Here is an 18,109-nt window from a genome sequence, read left to right as displayed (position 1 = left end):
ATTGAACCAATTGAGTCACATTTTTTGCCTGTTGGTACAACTGTACTACTGACACTGTTTCAGAACCAAGTAGTCAGTCAGCGTGCTGTGGGGTCCAAGTCCTGCTGTGCAGTAGTCTCAGCTGTGTCAGTACAGTAAATTATTCATGACTCTGCGTATGTATCACACTGTCTTCTTATTTAAACACATTATGTCACTTCAGTGTTCACTGTTATTGTGCTGTTTGTATGTACAAATGCGAATGATTACATCCATTTTGTTTCTATTTTTCACCACTTGTATGGAATAGAAGCCTAATTTTACTCAAGTGATAAAGGTGGATATGACTTTCTGCTATTGTTCAGTGAATGGAACACTGCCATTGCTCTACGGTCACAAGTTCCCTAGCAACCCAAACGATAGACAGGAATTCAATTTGGACCCCCAAAACTGAGGATCTTGTGCTATACTTAGGGGGCGAATATCCTAATACCAGAATAAAAAAATTTGTGGACAGTATGAAGCATATTCTTGTCTGAGCAGCAATTCGTGAACAATTTCTGTATCCATACCATCTTCAGTGCATGCAGACACTAAGGCCACAATACGACTGTGGTGGGCTGCAGTTCTGCCAATAGCTCTCTCAAAAGTGTGGTGCAGACCCACTATTTACATACAACAAGGTTAACTTACAGACTCCTCTAACCTCTTCCATTTTCTTCATATTTATAGTATTTGAAGTTCAGTGCCCAGCACCAATTTCATACAACAGTATGAAGCCATTTTCACAAAGTGTGTTATTTTAAATTGTGAGCAACTGCAGCCAAATCTCCACATTTTGAATGACATGATCTGCACTGGCTGCACAATACTTTTAGTAAAAGTCGTGACCAGTTTCGTGTCAATCGAAGATGCATCTTCAGGTGCGAGAGATTCTTTTTTAACAATTCATAGCAGAAAGCTAACTGCCTTAGAGCCACTCCCCATTATTCACATCAAATCAAACTCACAGTGCTAAAAGTGATAGTCCATAGTTGAAATGAAGGGGATACCAGGACAGTGCCACAGGTGGGAAAGGGAAAGGGGGAACCTAGAGCAGTCACTACTGCCTTGCCTGCTGTTGCTGCTGCTCAGTCATGATTCTGCTATCCCCTTCATTTTAACTATGATCTACCACTTTTGGCACAATACAAGTTTATAACCTGATGTGGATGATGGGAAGTGGCTCCAAGGCAGTTAGCTTTTCATTGTGACTTGTCAAAAAAGGATATCACCTGAGGATGTGTCTTCAATTGATGCAAAATTGGTCACGATTTTTAATTTTGAAAAATATTGCCATTGCAGATTGGACGACTGTTAACTACAGAACATTTCTTTTTTTAGTAACCAGCTTCTGCTATTCAATCTGTGGTCTCCATTACCTCTAACTCACTGACAAATAAACTAAAATTATCTGATCCTGAATTAAGTTCCTTGTAGTACATTTAACTATACACTGAAATTAAGTAATGATAATGAATAAATTGAATGTCCATGACTTGGTTTGTGAACAAAAAGCATCAGAAATATACAAGACCAGATAGCAATACTATTTCATCACCAATGACAACTACATCAATCTAGTTAAATGCTGAATCTAAAGTGTCTGAAATCTATCTGCAATTCTCTAAACTTTAACAGGAAGTGGCACAGATATAAACTGGTGAACATTTAGAAGTAAAATATTTTTGTAAATATATGTAAATTTTTGAAAAATTGTCAGTGTATGTACCATGTAATCTAGAAGCAATTACTGTAATTGTCAGTTTGAGTAGACCATTGCTTTTCACAATTTGTTGTTAGTAAACTCTACACAAGCATCCACCTGTTGCTGCCTCTGCCAGTTAGTGGATAATTTGACTTGTCCCACATCCTTGCAGGCTCTCTTCACGAGGGGATTGACAGAACACAATGAATGAATGACTGGGAATGAATGAATGAATAAATGATCACTGTTTCTCTAGAAGTGTAGGGACCTTCCCATCATGAACTGTTCTACTAGATACATACCCATCTAGTGTTTAGTGAACTATTCCTCTAAATTTGATTCACAGTTCCTTTAAGCACTCCTACTCAGATGTAAATGTTATATGTTCTTCCATCAGATATAATACTACTTCATCCCTATCCAGTTTACTAAATATGTAAACCTTTCTGTGTGTTTCAATTCGACTTTGCACTTCTGTCGTCATTGTCACTACTACTACCTCCTGCTAATTGATATCCCTGTCAATGTGAACATCGTCAAAGTAGTTACATCTATTAGTTGAGAATAGTTCTATATGACACTCCACTGCCATTCTAAACTATATGTTGTAGTTGGTTATCATAGAGGGCATTTCATAGCATTTCTTGGGAGTCTTTACTGGCCCACCACTTACAAAACTGAATTATCTCAATCAATTGTTAGACGACTAGTCTCCTTTGATGATGGCAGTATGATTGGGTAATGTATATGCCAGCTGGCTGAGGTTTTCTCTAAAATTTTGTTTTGCATCTGGTAGTGAGTCAGACGTCCGGTAGAAAGAAACAGTTACAACTTCATGCTCACCCTTTATACTGAGTCTTACCTAAACAGCCTTGCATGGACCTTCAATTTCTATCATAGATCACAGTGTACTTAGTTTTTTGTCTGCTGCAACATATGCTTCATTTTTGTTTCCCATAAGCCTATCCTTTCGGTATTACTTATCCCATCTCGTTGCTGCCAATTCTGGGTTTTGGCCACTTTTCTGTACCTGGCATTATGCAAGTTCCACTTTCTTTATTTCTTAACTGTTTGAAACTACATGATTTGCGAATGCTTTGACATTAGGATTTTAATCATTTCATATGTGGGGACCATAGGTTTGGGTCTTCCTTGAATACTTTGTGGCCTCCTTCAGCTCTCATTATCTGGACTACAAGCTGAGTCGCCTAACTGAAAGAATTCTTTTGTGCATCTACCCGGGTAGCTGCCTCTGTTGTCTAGAGCATAGCTTTCCTGTTTAGGTGGACCCTACTGTTCTTAACCCTATGGCTTAAAGGCCCCTGTACATGATCAAACAATTCATCAAATTTTACTATGTTTGCCAAATATTTGACTGTGTACAGTGCTGCTTGACATGTTTGTCAAACACAGCACGCATCACAGAAATCTCGACTGACGGAAAATTTGAGAAGATGGCAGGCACTGTGTTGATGTTTAACCACAAATGTTTGATGAAAAGGTTTTATTACAATTGATACCACCGTTTCCACAAATACAGAACCTACAACGAAGGATAAAAACAAAATAGCAATGGCAATTAGCAAAATGGTAGAGGTGTAGCACAGTCTCCAGCAGTATATTATGCAGGAAGATGTTAAGAAGAAAATCAATATTCTGCACACAAAATGCAGCAGGGAGTGTAATAAAATTAATACACAAAAGTTCTCCTTTTCTTCCATGGATGATGTAGCCTACATTTTACCACATTCTGGTATTTTAATGAACTGTCACAAGAGAACTAAGAAGAGAAAATAATTTTTTTGCATAATCATATCTTTTTTTACAGTTTGAGCACAAAGAAACTCTAAACAAGTTATTAACAGTTTCTGCAGAAAGGTTCAGACTCTTCTTATTTTAAACCATTCCCTGGACCAGCATCTTTTAGTGCCAGAGTCAATGTTAGAAATGCCGTATCAACATTTGTAGCCATTCCCACTAGTCTCAAAATACAGCATATACAAACAGCGTTTGAGGTTAAACTGACACACTTTGTCGGTATGTCTACAGGCTTATTGTCAAATGTGGGTTTAGATAAGTGTGAATTTGACAATCATGTATGATTATTTACAGGGCCTACAGCCCATAAAGTCATAGCCTAAATTATAACAGACCCTTCAAAGCCTCTAGTTTAAAATTTCTACTCAACTAGGAATCAAAGGGGTATGAGGACAATGATGCAGGTTCACCTTCAGTGAAACTCCATGAGCAACCCTGATCTTCTCCACCTTCTCTGCAATTAACTCCAAGACTGAACTCGCATCCCAGAAGATTGATTTCTTTATTAATCCATGTAACAATTTACATTGTGTGGATTTCGTCAGCAAAATCACATACAATACAATATACCTACAATTTATACACATAAAATTAATATTTACACACATTTTTAAGGTATCTTACATTAGTTTTAGATCTTTATGTAATTTTCTTGTAGTACTGAACAATTCTGGATTTCATATTACAATTTTTTCCTTGTGTATTACAATGCAGGCTACTTTAATTACACTACGTGTTTTAATTCAGATAGTCCATTACTGTGCAATAACTTTTATTTAATAAAAATTTTTTTAGTTCTGTTTTGAACTTTCCAATTGTGTCAATATCTTTTATATTTTGGGGTAATTTATTACATAATTTAACAGCATTGTACAACAAGCTCTGCTGAGTTTTAACTTTATTTTTCCTCTCTAGGTGCAGATTGTATTGGTTTCTAGTTTCATAGCTGTGTACTAAAGAATTTTTAACATAGCAGTCATTTTTTTTTTCTTTTTTACATACATAATAATTTGAAGAATGTATTCACAGGGGACAGTTAGGATTTCCAGCTTTTGCAAATGTTCAAGGCAGTGAGCCCTACTGCCACTCTTGGTTATTATACGAATTGCTCTTTTCTGTAATTTGAAAACTATTTGAATATTTTTACAGTTGACTCCCCAAAATATTATTCCATAGGTAATAACAGAGTGGATATAAGAAAAATATACAGATCTAACACATGTAGTATCACACACTGCAGTCAGAATTCTAAGAGCATAGTATGCAGTAGCGATTCTGTTAGTAAGTATTTTAATGTTCTTCCCACTTTAACTGACTGTCAACATGCATACCAAGAAATTTTGTGTTGTCGACACATTCTATAGTTTCATCGTTTAACTTAAAGTTGTTATAGTGTGGTTTTTTGCAGACTTTTTCTTTCAGTGCATCTGGTTATTTGTCACTGATTAGAACATTTCAGTCATCTGCAAACAGTATTGTTTGTCCATGCTTGATGCTCTGTGGGAAGTCATTTATGTAAATGAGGAATAGTATTGGGCCAAGGACACTACCCTGTGGGACACCTATATTTACATAATTTGTGTCTGAAATATACTTTACAATATAGTTTATAATAGAATGAAACATTCCACATGGGAAAAAATACAGGGTTATTACAAATGATTGAAGCGATTTCATAGCTCTACAATAACTTTATTATTTGAGATATTTTCACAATGCTTTGCACCCACATACAAAAGCTCAAAAAGTTTTTTTAGGCATTCACAAATGTTCGATATGTGCCCCTTTAGTGATTCGGCAGACATCAAGCCGATAATCAAGTTCCTCCCACACTCGGCGCAGCATGTCCCCATCAATGAGTTCAAAAGCATCGTTGATGCGAGCTCGCAGTTCTGGCACGTTTCTTGGTAGAGGAGGTTTAAACACTGAATCTTTCACATAACCCCACAGAAAGAAATCACATGGGGTTAAGTCGGGAGAGCGTGGAGGCCATGACATGAATTGCTGATCATGATCTGCACCACGACCGATCCATCGGTTTCCCAATATCCTGTTTAAGAAATGCCAAACATCATGATGGAAGTGCGGTGGAGCACCATCCTGTTGATAGATGAAGTTGGCACTGTCGGTCTCCAGTTGTGGCATGAGCCAATTTTCCAGCACGTCCAGATACATGTGTCCTGTAACGTTTTTTTCGCAGAAGAAAAAGGGACCGTAAACATTATACCGTGAGATTGCACAAAACACGTTAACTTTTGGTGAATTGCGAATTTGCTGCACGAATGCGTGAGGATTCTCTACCGCCCAGATTCACACATTGTGTCTGTTCACTTCACCATTAAGAAAAAATGTTGCTTCATCACTGAAGACAAGTTTCGCACTGAACGCATCCTCTTCCATGAGCTGTTGCAACCGCGCCGAAAATTCAAAGCGTTTGACTTTGTCATCGGGTGTCAGGGCTTGTAGCAATTGTAAACGGTAAGGCTTCTGCTTTAGCCTTTTCCGTAAGATTTTCCAAACCGTCGGCTGTGGTACGTTTAGCTCCCTGCTTGCTTTATTCGTCGACTTCGGCGGGCTACGCGTGAAACTTGCCCGCACGCGTTCAACCGTTTCTTCGCTCACTGCAGGCCAACCCGTTGATTTCCCCTTACAGAGGCATCCAGAAGCTTTAAACTGCGCATACCATCGCCAAATGGAGTTAGCAGTTGGTGGATCTTTGTTGAACTTCGTCCTGAAGTGTCGTTGCACTGTTACGACTGACTGATGTGAGTGCATTTCAAGCACAACATACGCTTTCTCGGCTCCTGTCGCCATTTTGTCTTGCTGCGCTCTCGAGCACTGTGGCGGCAGAAACCTGAAATGCGGCTTCAGCCGAACAAAACTTTATGATTTTTTCTACATATCTGTAGTGTGTCATGACCATATGTCAATGAATGGAGCTACAGTGAATTTATGAAATTGCTTCAATCATTTGTAATAGCCCTGTATATCTAAAAACAAAGATGATGTGACTTACCAAACGAAAGCGCTGGCACGTAGATAGACACACAAACACACACAAAATTCTAGCTTTCGCAACCAATGGTTGCCTCGTCAGGAAAGAGGGAAGGAGAGGGAAAGACAAAAGGATTTGGGTTTTAAGGGAGAGGGTAAGGAGTCATTCCAATCCCGGGAGCGGAAAGACTTACCTTAGGGGGAAAAAACTCTTTGCCTCTGTATATGTCTGCTTGTGTCTGTATATGTGTGGATGGATATGTGTGTGTGTGTGCGCGAGTGTATACCCGTCCTTTTTTCCCCCTAAGGTAAGTCTTTCCGCTCCCGGGACTGGAATGACTCCTTACCCTCTCCCTTAAAACCCAAATCCTTTCGTCTTTCCCTCTCCTTCCCTCTTTCCTGACGAGGCAACCGTTGGTTGCGAAAACTAGAATTTTGTGTGTATGTTTGTGTTTGTTTGTGTGTCTATCGATGTGCCAGCACTTTCGTTTGGTAAGTCACATCATCTTTGTTTTTAGATATATTACAATATAGTTTGAGCAACTTGAAATATGTGAGATTTCGGTCATCTGTCTTCTATTTTTTAGATATGACTGGAACCACTTTAACTTATTTAAAAATATGTTGTGGTCTACTGTATCAAACGCTTTAGTTAAATCAAGAAATATACCTGTTGTGTAGTTCCCTTTATCGAATGCTTCTAGAACGTGTTTTGTGAGGTGTGCTGTTGCTGATTCTGTGCTTTTCCCTGATCTAAATCCAAACTGGTCAACAGACAGTAAGTTGTATTTATTTAAATAATTCATTAGCCTATCTTTCATAATAGTTTCTAATATTTTTGCAAAGCATGAGAGTAGAGAAATTGGCCTATAATTTTCAATTTTTCCTGCATCACCTTTTTTGAAGAGAGGTAGTAATTTAGCATTTTTTAAATAGTCTGGAAAGGAGCCCTGCTTGAAAGGTTGATTTATAATATCAACTAAAGGTGGAAGTAGGCTCTTGATACAGTCTTAATTAGGAAAATGGGGACTTCATCCAGACCAGCTGAGTTTTTGTTTTTCAGTTTGCTGACTGCTTTGTAGACTTCTTCTTGTGTTGTAGGGAATAACACCATTGAGTGTGACACACCATTATTTGGCCTTTTGACCTGAGGGGCTGTTAGAAAATTTTCCGTAATTTTATACCTATGCTACTAAAATAATCATTTATATAATTTGCCAAATATATTGGGTCTTTTATTAGAGCCCCTTCCTCTTTGATTTTCAAGTTTGACAGATTCATTTTCCTGGTACTAGTTTCCTGCTTTACAATCTTCCATACTGCCTTATTTTTGTTTTCAGCAGAGAGCACCAGTTTGGAGTTATGAGCTCTCTTTTCCTTTATGTTTTCCTATATCTTTTATAAAACAGTGAGAAAGCAGGATTAGTTTGGCTGTGTTTAATGGAGCTCAGGTACTTTAGTGTTTCAGACGATTTTTTGATGCCTTTTGTGGCCCACTCGTTTTTTCCTGCTGTTGATAATGGACATAACACTTTAGGAAATGTTTCTTCAAAATTTAATTTAAGCAATGCCATGAAATTTTTGAATTTTTCATTTTCATCTACCTCTGAGTATACTGAGTCCCATGTTTGTCCTGCTATCTGTTTGGCAAACTCATATCTACTTTGTTTAGAAAAAAATTGTCTGTAAATATGCATTTTCTTTGTTTCTTCTGGAGCCACTTTTATATTAATGATTTGACCTGAGTGATCAGATAATCCTAGCTCTGCAACTACCACCTCACAGTTTTCTTTGCCTAAATCTGTTAATGCCTGATCAATAGCTGTCTTGGAGTATTTTGTTATTCTTGTTGCACTGTTAACCATTGGAACTTTACTGCAACATACACAACTTTCTGCAGCTGGCTGCACCTATTCCCTCAATTCCTTTAGAACAGCCTCCTCAACATGTTTAATGAAACCCGCCCCCTCTTTCACAACACCTGCTGCTGCTTCCCTAAGGTGCAGCATTATTTGAAGTACATTCAAACTATCAAGGATAACAGACTGCGCCCCATATGAACATGTTTTTCCCTGACAGCAGCCTGCCTAACAGGTGAAATTTGTCAAAGTAGCTCAGTTTCAAATTACATTGTAAGGGGTACAGGTGTAGTACCATGATTGTGTCCCCATACCTGCCTCCTGTGTACAAAGGCCTACACCTGCCACAGACTCAACAGCAAGTCGAGTCATTGTGTAGTGAGAGGTAAGTATTGTATTTCTTGGAGAGGAGACGCTATCTATGGGAGAGAACAGTACTTTAAGTACCTCTGGTATCTCTTTGATAGTTATCCCCACATACTCATTTGCAGCAGCTTTCTGGACAATTCCAACCGCTTACAAACAGCAACAAACTCATCCTATGCACAAGAGTTGCAATAACAAAAGGGATGGATTTTTTAGGCCTTTACTGCTGTTTACTCTTTAACATATATACTATTTAGTGGATGAAGATTATAGTGACAGATTGAGCTATAGTAAAACATAGTGTCAGGCTGTGCTATAGTATAGCCTGAGGTTTTCATTAGGTTCAGAATTGAACTGATTTTAAGTTGGCGATGCCAACAAATGTGATAGTGTAAGAACACAACTAACATTCTCTGCCAAGTGAAGTTTACATATTCTTTATGAGGTGATTTTTCTTTATAAGATCAGTTAGCAACATAAACAAGTATGTCCTGTTAAGTAAAATAAATGGAAACCCAACTTGGTGATGGTGGCATCACCTGAACATCCATGCATGAATATAAAATTTTCATCCCAGTCTGTGGCTACTGTGGTCATCTGTGTGCGAGTTGCATTTGTGTGTGTGTGTGTGTGTGTGTGTGTGTGTGTGTGTGTGTGTGTGTGTGTGTGTGTGTGTGTGTAGAGAGAGAGAGAGAGAGTTCTAAAAGTTCTAGGGGACTGATGACCATAGATGTTAAGTCCCATAGTGCTCAGAGCCATTTGAACCTTAAATATTTGACCTTTAAAGAATCATGTCAATACAAGGTACCTTGCTATAGTTAGCTCATAAAGGTCCACTTTTGTAAGATACTTGTAGAAGTTCCCTAATAGCAGTTTAATGCTGTTCAATGCTGGCAGCTTTTTTTTTTTTTTTTTTTAAATAAATATCAAATCATGTTAAATTTCATATGCAACACATGTTTCACACAAAACTTCCTACGAAAAGCAAAAGCTAGGGGAATTATTGCCTGGTAAGTGCATTCTAAGCTCAATCTGTGGCTCATGTAAAACATGGTGTGGTATTGTGGGGTAATCCATCAGATGCTCTTAGCGTTTTTAGAATCCAGAAGAGAGACAGGAAGATCATTAATGACAGAAAAACTAGACACTCTTGTTGACAGATCAAGATGCTAACACTGCTTTGCTCGTGTATTTCCAGGACTGCAAGAATCTTAGAAAAATCATATGGCACCATCTGAACACAGGCTAAAGAAACACAATGAAAACTACAAACAGAGTAAATTCAAATCTGCATGTGGTACACGTTAATACACAACTCTGGCAAAAAGGAGCATTCCATGTGGATCTTTAGCTGTTCAATATGATCAATGCAAGATTAGATTAGATTAGATTTACTTTCATTCCAATTGATCAGTAGTGAGGAGGTCCTCCAGGATGTGGAACATGTCAGAAAAACAACAATACATGACAAATATTTACAACTAAAACAAATAAGCTAATGTACCATTCCACAGGTCCCAAGTGGAATGATCGTCATTTTTTAATGAACACTAAGAGTCATTTTACAAATACTAATGCACTGAATTTAAAATAAAAAAGTTTTTTATTTATTTATAAGTTAAAAAACAAAGTATGGTACAAAGTCTGTTGAAGGCAACACATAAATTTGGAAAGTCATTAAGTCTTACTTGCTGTGTCCCAGTTTATAATTGAATACCTAGAACAGTATGTTATGACTAAGTGCAAGTAGCGTTCTGTTTGGCAGGGTCATGTGTAAATATCTGGGAAAAATACACCAAAATGATATGAAAAGGTGCGAGCTCGTGATGATTGTGATGGGGAAAGTGAATGGGTGACTTAGTTTTATTGGGAGAATTTTAGGAAAGTGAGGTCCATGTGTGAAGGATTGCGCATATGGGGCACTAGTACGATTCATTCTTTAGTACTGCTTTAGTTCTCGGAATCCGCTCCATGTCGAATTAAAGGAAGGCATCGAAGCAACTCAAGGCAGGCTGCTACATTTGTTGCCAGTATGTTCGAACAACACCTAAGTATAACGGAGATGCTTCGGGAATTCAAATGGCAATCACTGAAGGGTATACGACGTTCTTTGCGAGGAACGCTACTGAGAAAATTTAGAAAACCGACATTTGTAGCTGACTGCGGAGCAATCATACTGCTGCCAACATAAATTTCGAGTAAGGGCCACAAAGATATGACAAATTACGTCTCATACAGAGGCATAAAAGACAATCATTTTTCCCTCGCTCTATTTGCGAGTCGAACAAGAAAGGAAATGACTAATAGTGCTTCGACGTACCCTTCGACACACACGATTGCTTACGGTGTATGTGTGTAGATGTAGACACATATGAACTACTCCGAAGTAAGTCTCGTATGAACCTACTGCAATTTATTGTAAACCATAATCTACCCGATGTAAACAGTAGCAAAGTTCGCCCGGCATCTGTAGCACACTGCGTAATATTAGATCACACAGACCAAACATGTTGTTTTCACAATAAAACTAACCATTTCCATCGCGAATGCTCCGAAGTTCAGCTCTTTCACAAATTTTACGCCAAAGCAGGATTACTTCTCAGATTCACAGAGCTCGAATCTACACACGTATTTCTCAATTCTGTAGTCTGTGAACTGATAACGAATTTAATTGAAGTTCCAGCGGTTGGTAAGGGATGCGCTATTAATCGATTATCGTAATTATCCTGGTAATCGATTACGGCTATATCAATACGTCTTTCACGCCATTATTTTACATAATATTACCCTTATAATTAATTATTTCAATTACCTCTTTTTTCTTCCAAAGTTGACTTGCGCTTTATTACGGAAATAAGTGCGACTTTCCCCCACACTGAATAACTCATCGTGTTGGTACGAATCGGAACATTTCGTGTCGACTGTGTTTTGTTTATGATTGCTACCAACATCAACTAGCTAACAGTAGTAGTGTGGCGAAGTCTGAAGCGTCTCAATTCTCAAATAAATTACTTAACGTGTGTTTGGACATAAACGTCTCTATGTAGTGCTTTCACAGAAGCTTGCTACTTCTGTTATTTATGCCATAGCTATGGATACGTACGAGTTGTGCGAATGCGTGAGTTTACGCTTATACTGGCATTTCCACAGCGCGCCTTTTGAACCAGTGGCCACGAAATGCGCAGACACGCCGAGTAGTGGTTACTTTCCATTAACTCTGTTAATACTATACCAAAAACGGAATGAGTAGCCAATGGCAAAACGCAGAAGAACAGAATCCGCGCAAATCACAGCGTACTGCACTGCTGCACTAAACGCAGATTTTCGGTCGTCCTGTACAGCAGCTGCAGCATTCTGACAAGCGAGAGCCTTCGATGCCATCCTATAACCAATATACTTTATGCAGATTGTTCTGGTATCTACACATTCTGTAAGAAAAAAATTAACTCACTATATTTTATAATATTTAAGATAGGGCAGTCCGGCTGTTAAGGCATTAATATTACAGTGCATCAGTGGACCATATACGTTGTTGACTATGATTTGGTGGATTCTTTGATATTCACACTTTCTCTTTTAAGTCCGTTTTTTCTGTATCCCATCAGAAGTATGCTTTCGCTTATCTTTTTTTTATTTTACACACGTCCAGAGCATTTTATGAAGTTCTTGGAGCCTACTGGTAACCTATTACGGTGTAAGCCATCTTTTCCCATACACCATAAACCTCTTTGGGTCGGTGAAAAAAGACCCAAACCTATCGCACCGTTTCCTAATACTGCTATCGAGGACAGAGTTACATTAACTCGTTTCCTGTAACGGGAACTGTACTTGTAACAAGGAAATGAATGCGACCAAAAAATGTGTTAGAATGATTATGGTTCAAATGGCTCTGAGCACTATGGGACTTAACTTCTGAGGTCATCAGTCCCCTAGAACTTAGAATTACTTAAACCTAACTAACCTAAGGGGATCACACACATCCATTCCCGAGGCAGGATTTGTTTTTTCATTTTTTTTTTTCGTTTTGTTCGTTGTTGATCGTTGTGTTTAGGCGTTGCGGACGTCGCAAGACATCCTGTTCAAGTTCGGTGGTTGATTCTTCCGCTCAGTTTTTTATTACGGAGGCCAACCGGCTCGCTGACCAAACACGCTGAGCTACCGTGCCGGCATTCGAACCTGCGACCGTAGCGGTCGCGCGGTTCCAGACTGTAGCGCCTAGAACCGCTCGGTCAATCAGGCCGGCATGAATGCGACATGTTGACCATATATTTCTGCAAAACCCATCGTATCTATCAACTCATGTTTAAGTCCATCTTTCCTTATACTCTTTGTCAGTTCTTGAGTTCTTGTTAATTTACAGGTCCTGGCTACAGCCTACATCAGTAATCAAGAGCTGGATTAACTGTTTTCTGTTGTGTTAACGTCAGCAATACCAACTATGGAACTGAAATTATGTGAGCAGAGAGATATGCACTATCACGAAAAATTTTCTCAACAGAATGCTTCTCTGACTGTCGTTTGAACTGTCGAAAATCGTAGCATTTCCACAGACGATACCAAAGAGTAAATGTAGACTGAAGACAATAAACAGATTTGCCGGTAAAAGTCTGTCTCTAAAATGAATATCGCAAGCAAGTGGCATTTTCCGGAAGACCGCTGCAACTGCAGTTCAGAGAATCCCGTGTAGCACTAGCAGTAGCAGCACAGTGTGCTGTGATTTGTGTGTATTCTATTCATTTGCGTTTCTGAGTTGGTTATATTAGTTACTAACTTCTGTATACGTTCAACGCCGTTATTGAAAAATAGCCACCCGCGGCCGCCTCTGCGCACATCGCCAGTGATTCAAAAGGCGCGCTGCTGAGTATTTACAAAATGGTTCAAATGGTTCAAATGGCTCTGAGCACTATGGGACTCATAAGTCCCCTAGAACTTAGAACTACTTAAACGTAACTAACCTAAGGACATCACACACACCCATGCCCGAGGCAGGATTCGAACCTGAGTATTTACAGACGCAATAATATAGCATATTTTAACACACACGCAATACACTTTTTTGCAGAGCTACGAAGCAAAAACTTAACCAGCTATTGAACTTATTACGTTTACTTTTCAAGTACATTATTTCACTTAGCAGGCTATGAATAATATTGTACCGAGTATTTTGCATCTTTCTGAGACAGTGAGGTGATGATGACATACCTACATAGTTTTATCTTCTGGTACAGAATTTGTGGGAGTCGCCAAAAGAACATCTGTGAGTGCACAATGAAATGCAACATTATTCTGTGGCGACGAGCGCACCGACAATCTGCTTTACTCTATGATTTTTATTAGTATTCTTTGTATTCACTTAGATTTTTCAGTTGATTGGTGTTCGAGCTTTAGGAAATAAATAGTTATTGCCTGACTACTACGTTGCATCTCTTTAGCAGACGGCGATTAGCTGTAGTTGGCTAAAAATTTATACCTGTCCCAAAAAATATGTGGACGAAAGAAAGCTCAACAACGAAGATCTGTCGAGGAAAGTTGTGAAATCAATTGACTGTAAACAGCCAGTTGTATTTTATACTGAAAAAAAGCCCTGCTAACTCGTTGCTTGCATCTCAGTCTCCTCAAAAGTTCTGTAATGAAAATAAAATATGGATTACAAAAATAATTTACGTTCGGAAAACGAAAGATAGATGGAACAGCGTTATCCTCCCCGCCTTCTGCAATTTACGTACCTCGCAAGGAAAGTGCTCTCTTCGAAACGTTCACAGCATAGAAAATAGTTTTCTGTCGGTCGGAAACCTTGCTTTGTGAGAGCGTTAGACCATTTTTTTCCCATGCGCCATTCGAGAGTGGAATAGTAGAGAAGTAGTATGAAAATGGTTCGATGAACCCTCTGCCAGGCACTTGAGCGTGAATTGCAGAGTAACCATGTAGAGGTAGATGTAACAGCTGTGACTCTGAAACAGGAAACCTTCAAATAAATGCGTAATCATTATATTATTACCATGTTATAGATATTTATCAGCCAAGTGTACAAAAGTCTAAATATATTCACGTAATTGCGAAAGGTAACATTAGTCCCTTTCTGGAATTTATTTGTACAATAAAACGCTGCACAGCTCTTCACCATTTGTCCTGGTTAGACTGGAATATGTAGACAGTACACAAATATTGTATCGGTGCCCCAATGAATATATAATGTTCGATCTGTATCTCTGTCAGCCTCAATACAACCCTACTCAAATCACCACAATGGCCGCAGCACACTGGAAAACGGCGTCCAGTCGAAGGTTAAAGGATTTTTGTGTTTTGCGTCCGCCTGACCGTGAAACTCGGCGACTTGCTCACGAGCTGCCTTCTCGGGAAAAACTCACTTGTCTCAGAGTGTTTCTCCTAATCTGGCGCGCAGCTGCCAGGGAGTGGAGGAATTGCGAATCGCTACTTGGGGAATAGGGTGCCCCTACACGGCGACACAGAAGGTTGCCAATAGGACCGGTGTTCGTATTCTGAGAGACACTGTCCCATAGTTGCGCGGTGCAAGATGCCGAAACAATGGTCTTACGAAGAAATTATGAGAGTAATATAACTTCACGAAGCAGGACTGGCCTCAAGGATTTTGGCGCTGCTTGCATTTTCAGTCAATTTTCAGTCAATCTTTTTCACAATGTCATTCATCCACGACGTCTAATTTTTTCATACCACACTTATTCATACATATTATGTAAACACACCTGAAAACCGTAGCTGGGCTGGGAGTGGGATACCAGTCAGTGAAACAGAGGTGAAAGATTTACAGTGTAATAAATTTTGAGTGGTAACTCCAGAATTAATTATGGAACCAAAATTAAGTTATGTCAGTCTTAGAGTACAGAACTAAAATCCGTTCACTTTGAGTCATTCCCTGAGCAGAGCGTAGCTGAGTACCGCCTGGATGGTCGCTTCTGCCGCACAAAGTGGAAGGTCACAGGACGGCGAGTGACTTCCACGTAAACGCTTTATTTGTTGGGAAAAAAAATGTCTAAATCGCCAGCGCCTAAACAGGGTGTTACAAAAAGGTACGGCCAAACTTTCAGGAAACATTCCTCACACACGAAGAAAGAACATATGTTATGTGGACATGTGTCCAGAAACGCTTACTTTCCATGTTAGAGCTCATTTTATTACTTCTCTTCAAATCACATTAATCATGGAATGGAAACACACAGCAACAGAACGTACCAGCGTGACTTCAAACATTTTGTTACAAGAAATGTTCAAAATGTCCTCCGTTAGCGAGGATACATGCGTCCACCCTCCGTCGCATGGAATCCCGTTGGAATTCGGTTACTCGATAAATAGTACAATCCTCGACGCTGTCAATTCAACTAAGTACCTGGGTGTTAAAATTACGAACAACTTCAGTTGGAAAGACCACATAGATAATATTGTGGGGAAGGCGAGTCAAAGGTTGCGTTTCATTGGCAGGACACTTAGAAGATGCAACAAGTCCACTAAAGAGACAGCTTACACTACACTCGTTCGTCCTCTGTTAGAATATTGCTGCGCGGTGTGGGATCCTTACCAGGTGGGATTGACGGAGGACATCGAAAGGGTGCAAAAAAGGGCAGCTCGTTTTGTATTATCACGTAGTAGGGGAGAGAGTGTGGCAGATATGATACGCGAATTGGGATGGAAGTCATTACAGCAAAGACGTTTTTCGTCGCGGCGAGATCTATTTACGAAATTTCAGTCACCAACTTTCTCTTCCGAATGCGAAAAAATTTTGTTGAGCCCAACCTACATAGGTAGGAATGTTCATCAAAATAAAATAAGAGAAATCAGAGCTCGAATAGAAAGGTTTAGGTGTTCGTTTTTCCCGCGCGCTGTTCGGGAGTGGAATGGTAGAGAGATAGTATGATTGGGTTCGACGAACCCTCTGCCAAGCACTTAAATGTGAATTGAAGAGTAGTCATGCAGATGTAGATGTAGATGTAGATGTAGATGTAGATGCGCTGATGCAGCCCTGGAGAATGGCGTATTGTATCACAGCCGTCCACAATACGAGCACGAAGAGTCTCTACATTTGGTACCGGGGTTGCGTAGACAAGAGCTTTCAAATGCCCCTATAAATGAAAGTCAAGAGGGATGAGGTCAGGAGAGCATGGAGGCCATGGAATTGGTCCGCCTCTACCAATCCATCGGTCACCGAATCTGTTGTTGAGAAGCGTACGAACACTTCGACTGAAATGTGCAGGAGCATGAACCACATGTTGTGTCGTACTTGTAAAGGCACATGTTCTAGCAGCACAGGTAGAGTATCCCGTATGAAATCATGATAACGTGCTCCATTGAGAGTAGGTGCAAGAACATGGGGCCCAATCAAGACATCACCAACAATGCCTGCCCAAACGTTCACAGAAAATCTGTGTTGATGACGTGATTGCACAATTGCGTGCGGATTCTCGTCAGCCCACACATGTTGATTGTGAAAATATACAATTTGATCACGTTGGAATGAAGCCTCATCCGTAAAGAAGACATTTGCACTGAAATGAGGATTGACACATTGTTGGATGAACCATTCGCAGAAGTGTACCCGTGGAGGCCAATCAGCTGCTGATAGTGCCTGCACACGCTGTACATGGTACGGAAACAACTGGTTCTCCCGTAGCACTCTCCATACAGTGACGTGGTCAACGTTACCTGACGCTGACAATAGGGTTATCGTGAACTGCACGAAGAATTGCCTCGTCCATTGCAGGTGTCGTCGTTCTAGGTCGTCCCCAGTCGCGAGTCATAGGCTGGAATGTTCCGTGCTCCCTAAGACGCCGACCAATTGCTTCGAACGCCTTCCTGTCGGGACACCTTCGTTCTGGAAATCTGTCTCGATACAAACGTACCGCGCCACGGCTATTGCCCCGTGCTAATCCATACATCAAATGGGCATCTGCCAACTCCGCATTTGTAAACATTGCACTGACTGGAAAACCACGTTCGTGATGAACACTGACCTGTTGATGCTACGTACTGATGTGCTTGGCGCTAGTACTGTAGAGCAATGAGTCGCATGTCAACACAAGCACCGAAGTCAACATTACCTTCCTTCAATTGGGCCAACTGGCGGTGAATCTAGGAAGTACAGTACATACTGACGAAACTAAAATGAGCTCTAACATGGAAATTAAGCGTTTCCGGACACATGTACACATAACATCTTTTCTTTATTTGTGTGTGAGGAATGTTTCCTGAAAGTTTGGCCGTACCTTTTTGTAACACCCTGTATAGCGTGTCCACAAAGGAAGAACAGCTGTGGTCGAATAACGAGAGGGTGCGCTTTCCGACATGGCACGCCCGTGATTTACGGCTCGATAGA

General features: G+C 39.9%; 1 protein-coding gene across 3 annotated transcripts in view; it reads right to left on the bottom strand.

Moving 5' to 3' along the window:
- The window catches only part of LOC126106799 (gastrula zinc finger protein XlCGF17.1-like), a 154,690-nt gene extending 143,272 nt beyond the window's left edge, over positions 1 to 11,418 (bottom strand). For all 3 annotated transcript variants that reach the window (XM_049913188.1, XM_049913187.1, XM_049913190.1), the window contains exon 1: positions 11,296 to 11,418. In XM_049913188.1, the coding sequence (XP_049769145.1) occupies positions 11,296 to 11,304 (9 nt within the window). In that variant the 5' untranslated portion in view covers positions 11,305 to 11,418. The remainder of the gene's footprint in view (positions 1 to 11,295) is intronic.
- Positions 11,419 to 18,109: the final 6,691 nt, after the last annotated feature.

This window comes from Schistocerca cancellata, chromosome 10, assembly GCF_023864275.1.
Source record: "Schistocerca cancellata isolate TAMUIC-IGC-003103 chromosome 10, iqSchCanc2.1, whole genome shotgun sequence".
Lineage (NCBI taxonomy): Eukaryota > Metazoa > Arthropoda > Insecta > Orthoptera > Acrididae > Schistocerca > Schistocerca cancellata.
Note: the sequence above shows the minus strand (reverse complement) of the source record. Positions and strands in the feature narration are given on the sequence as shown.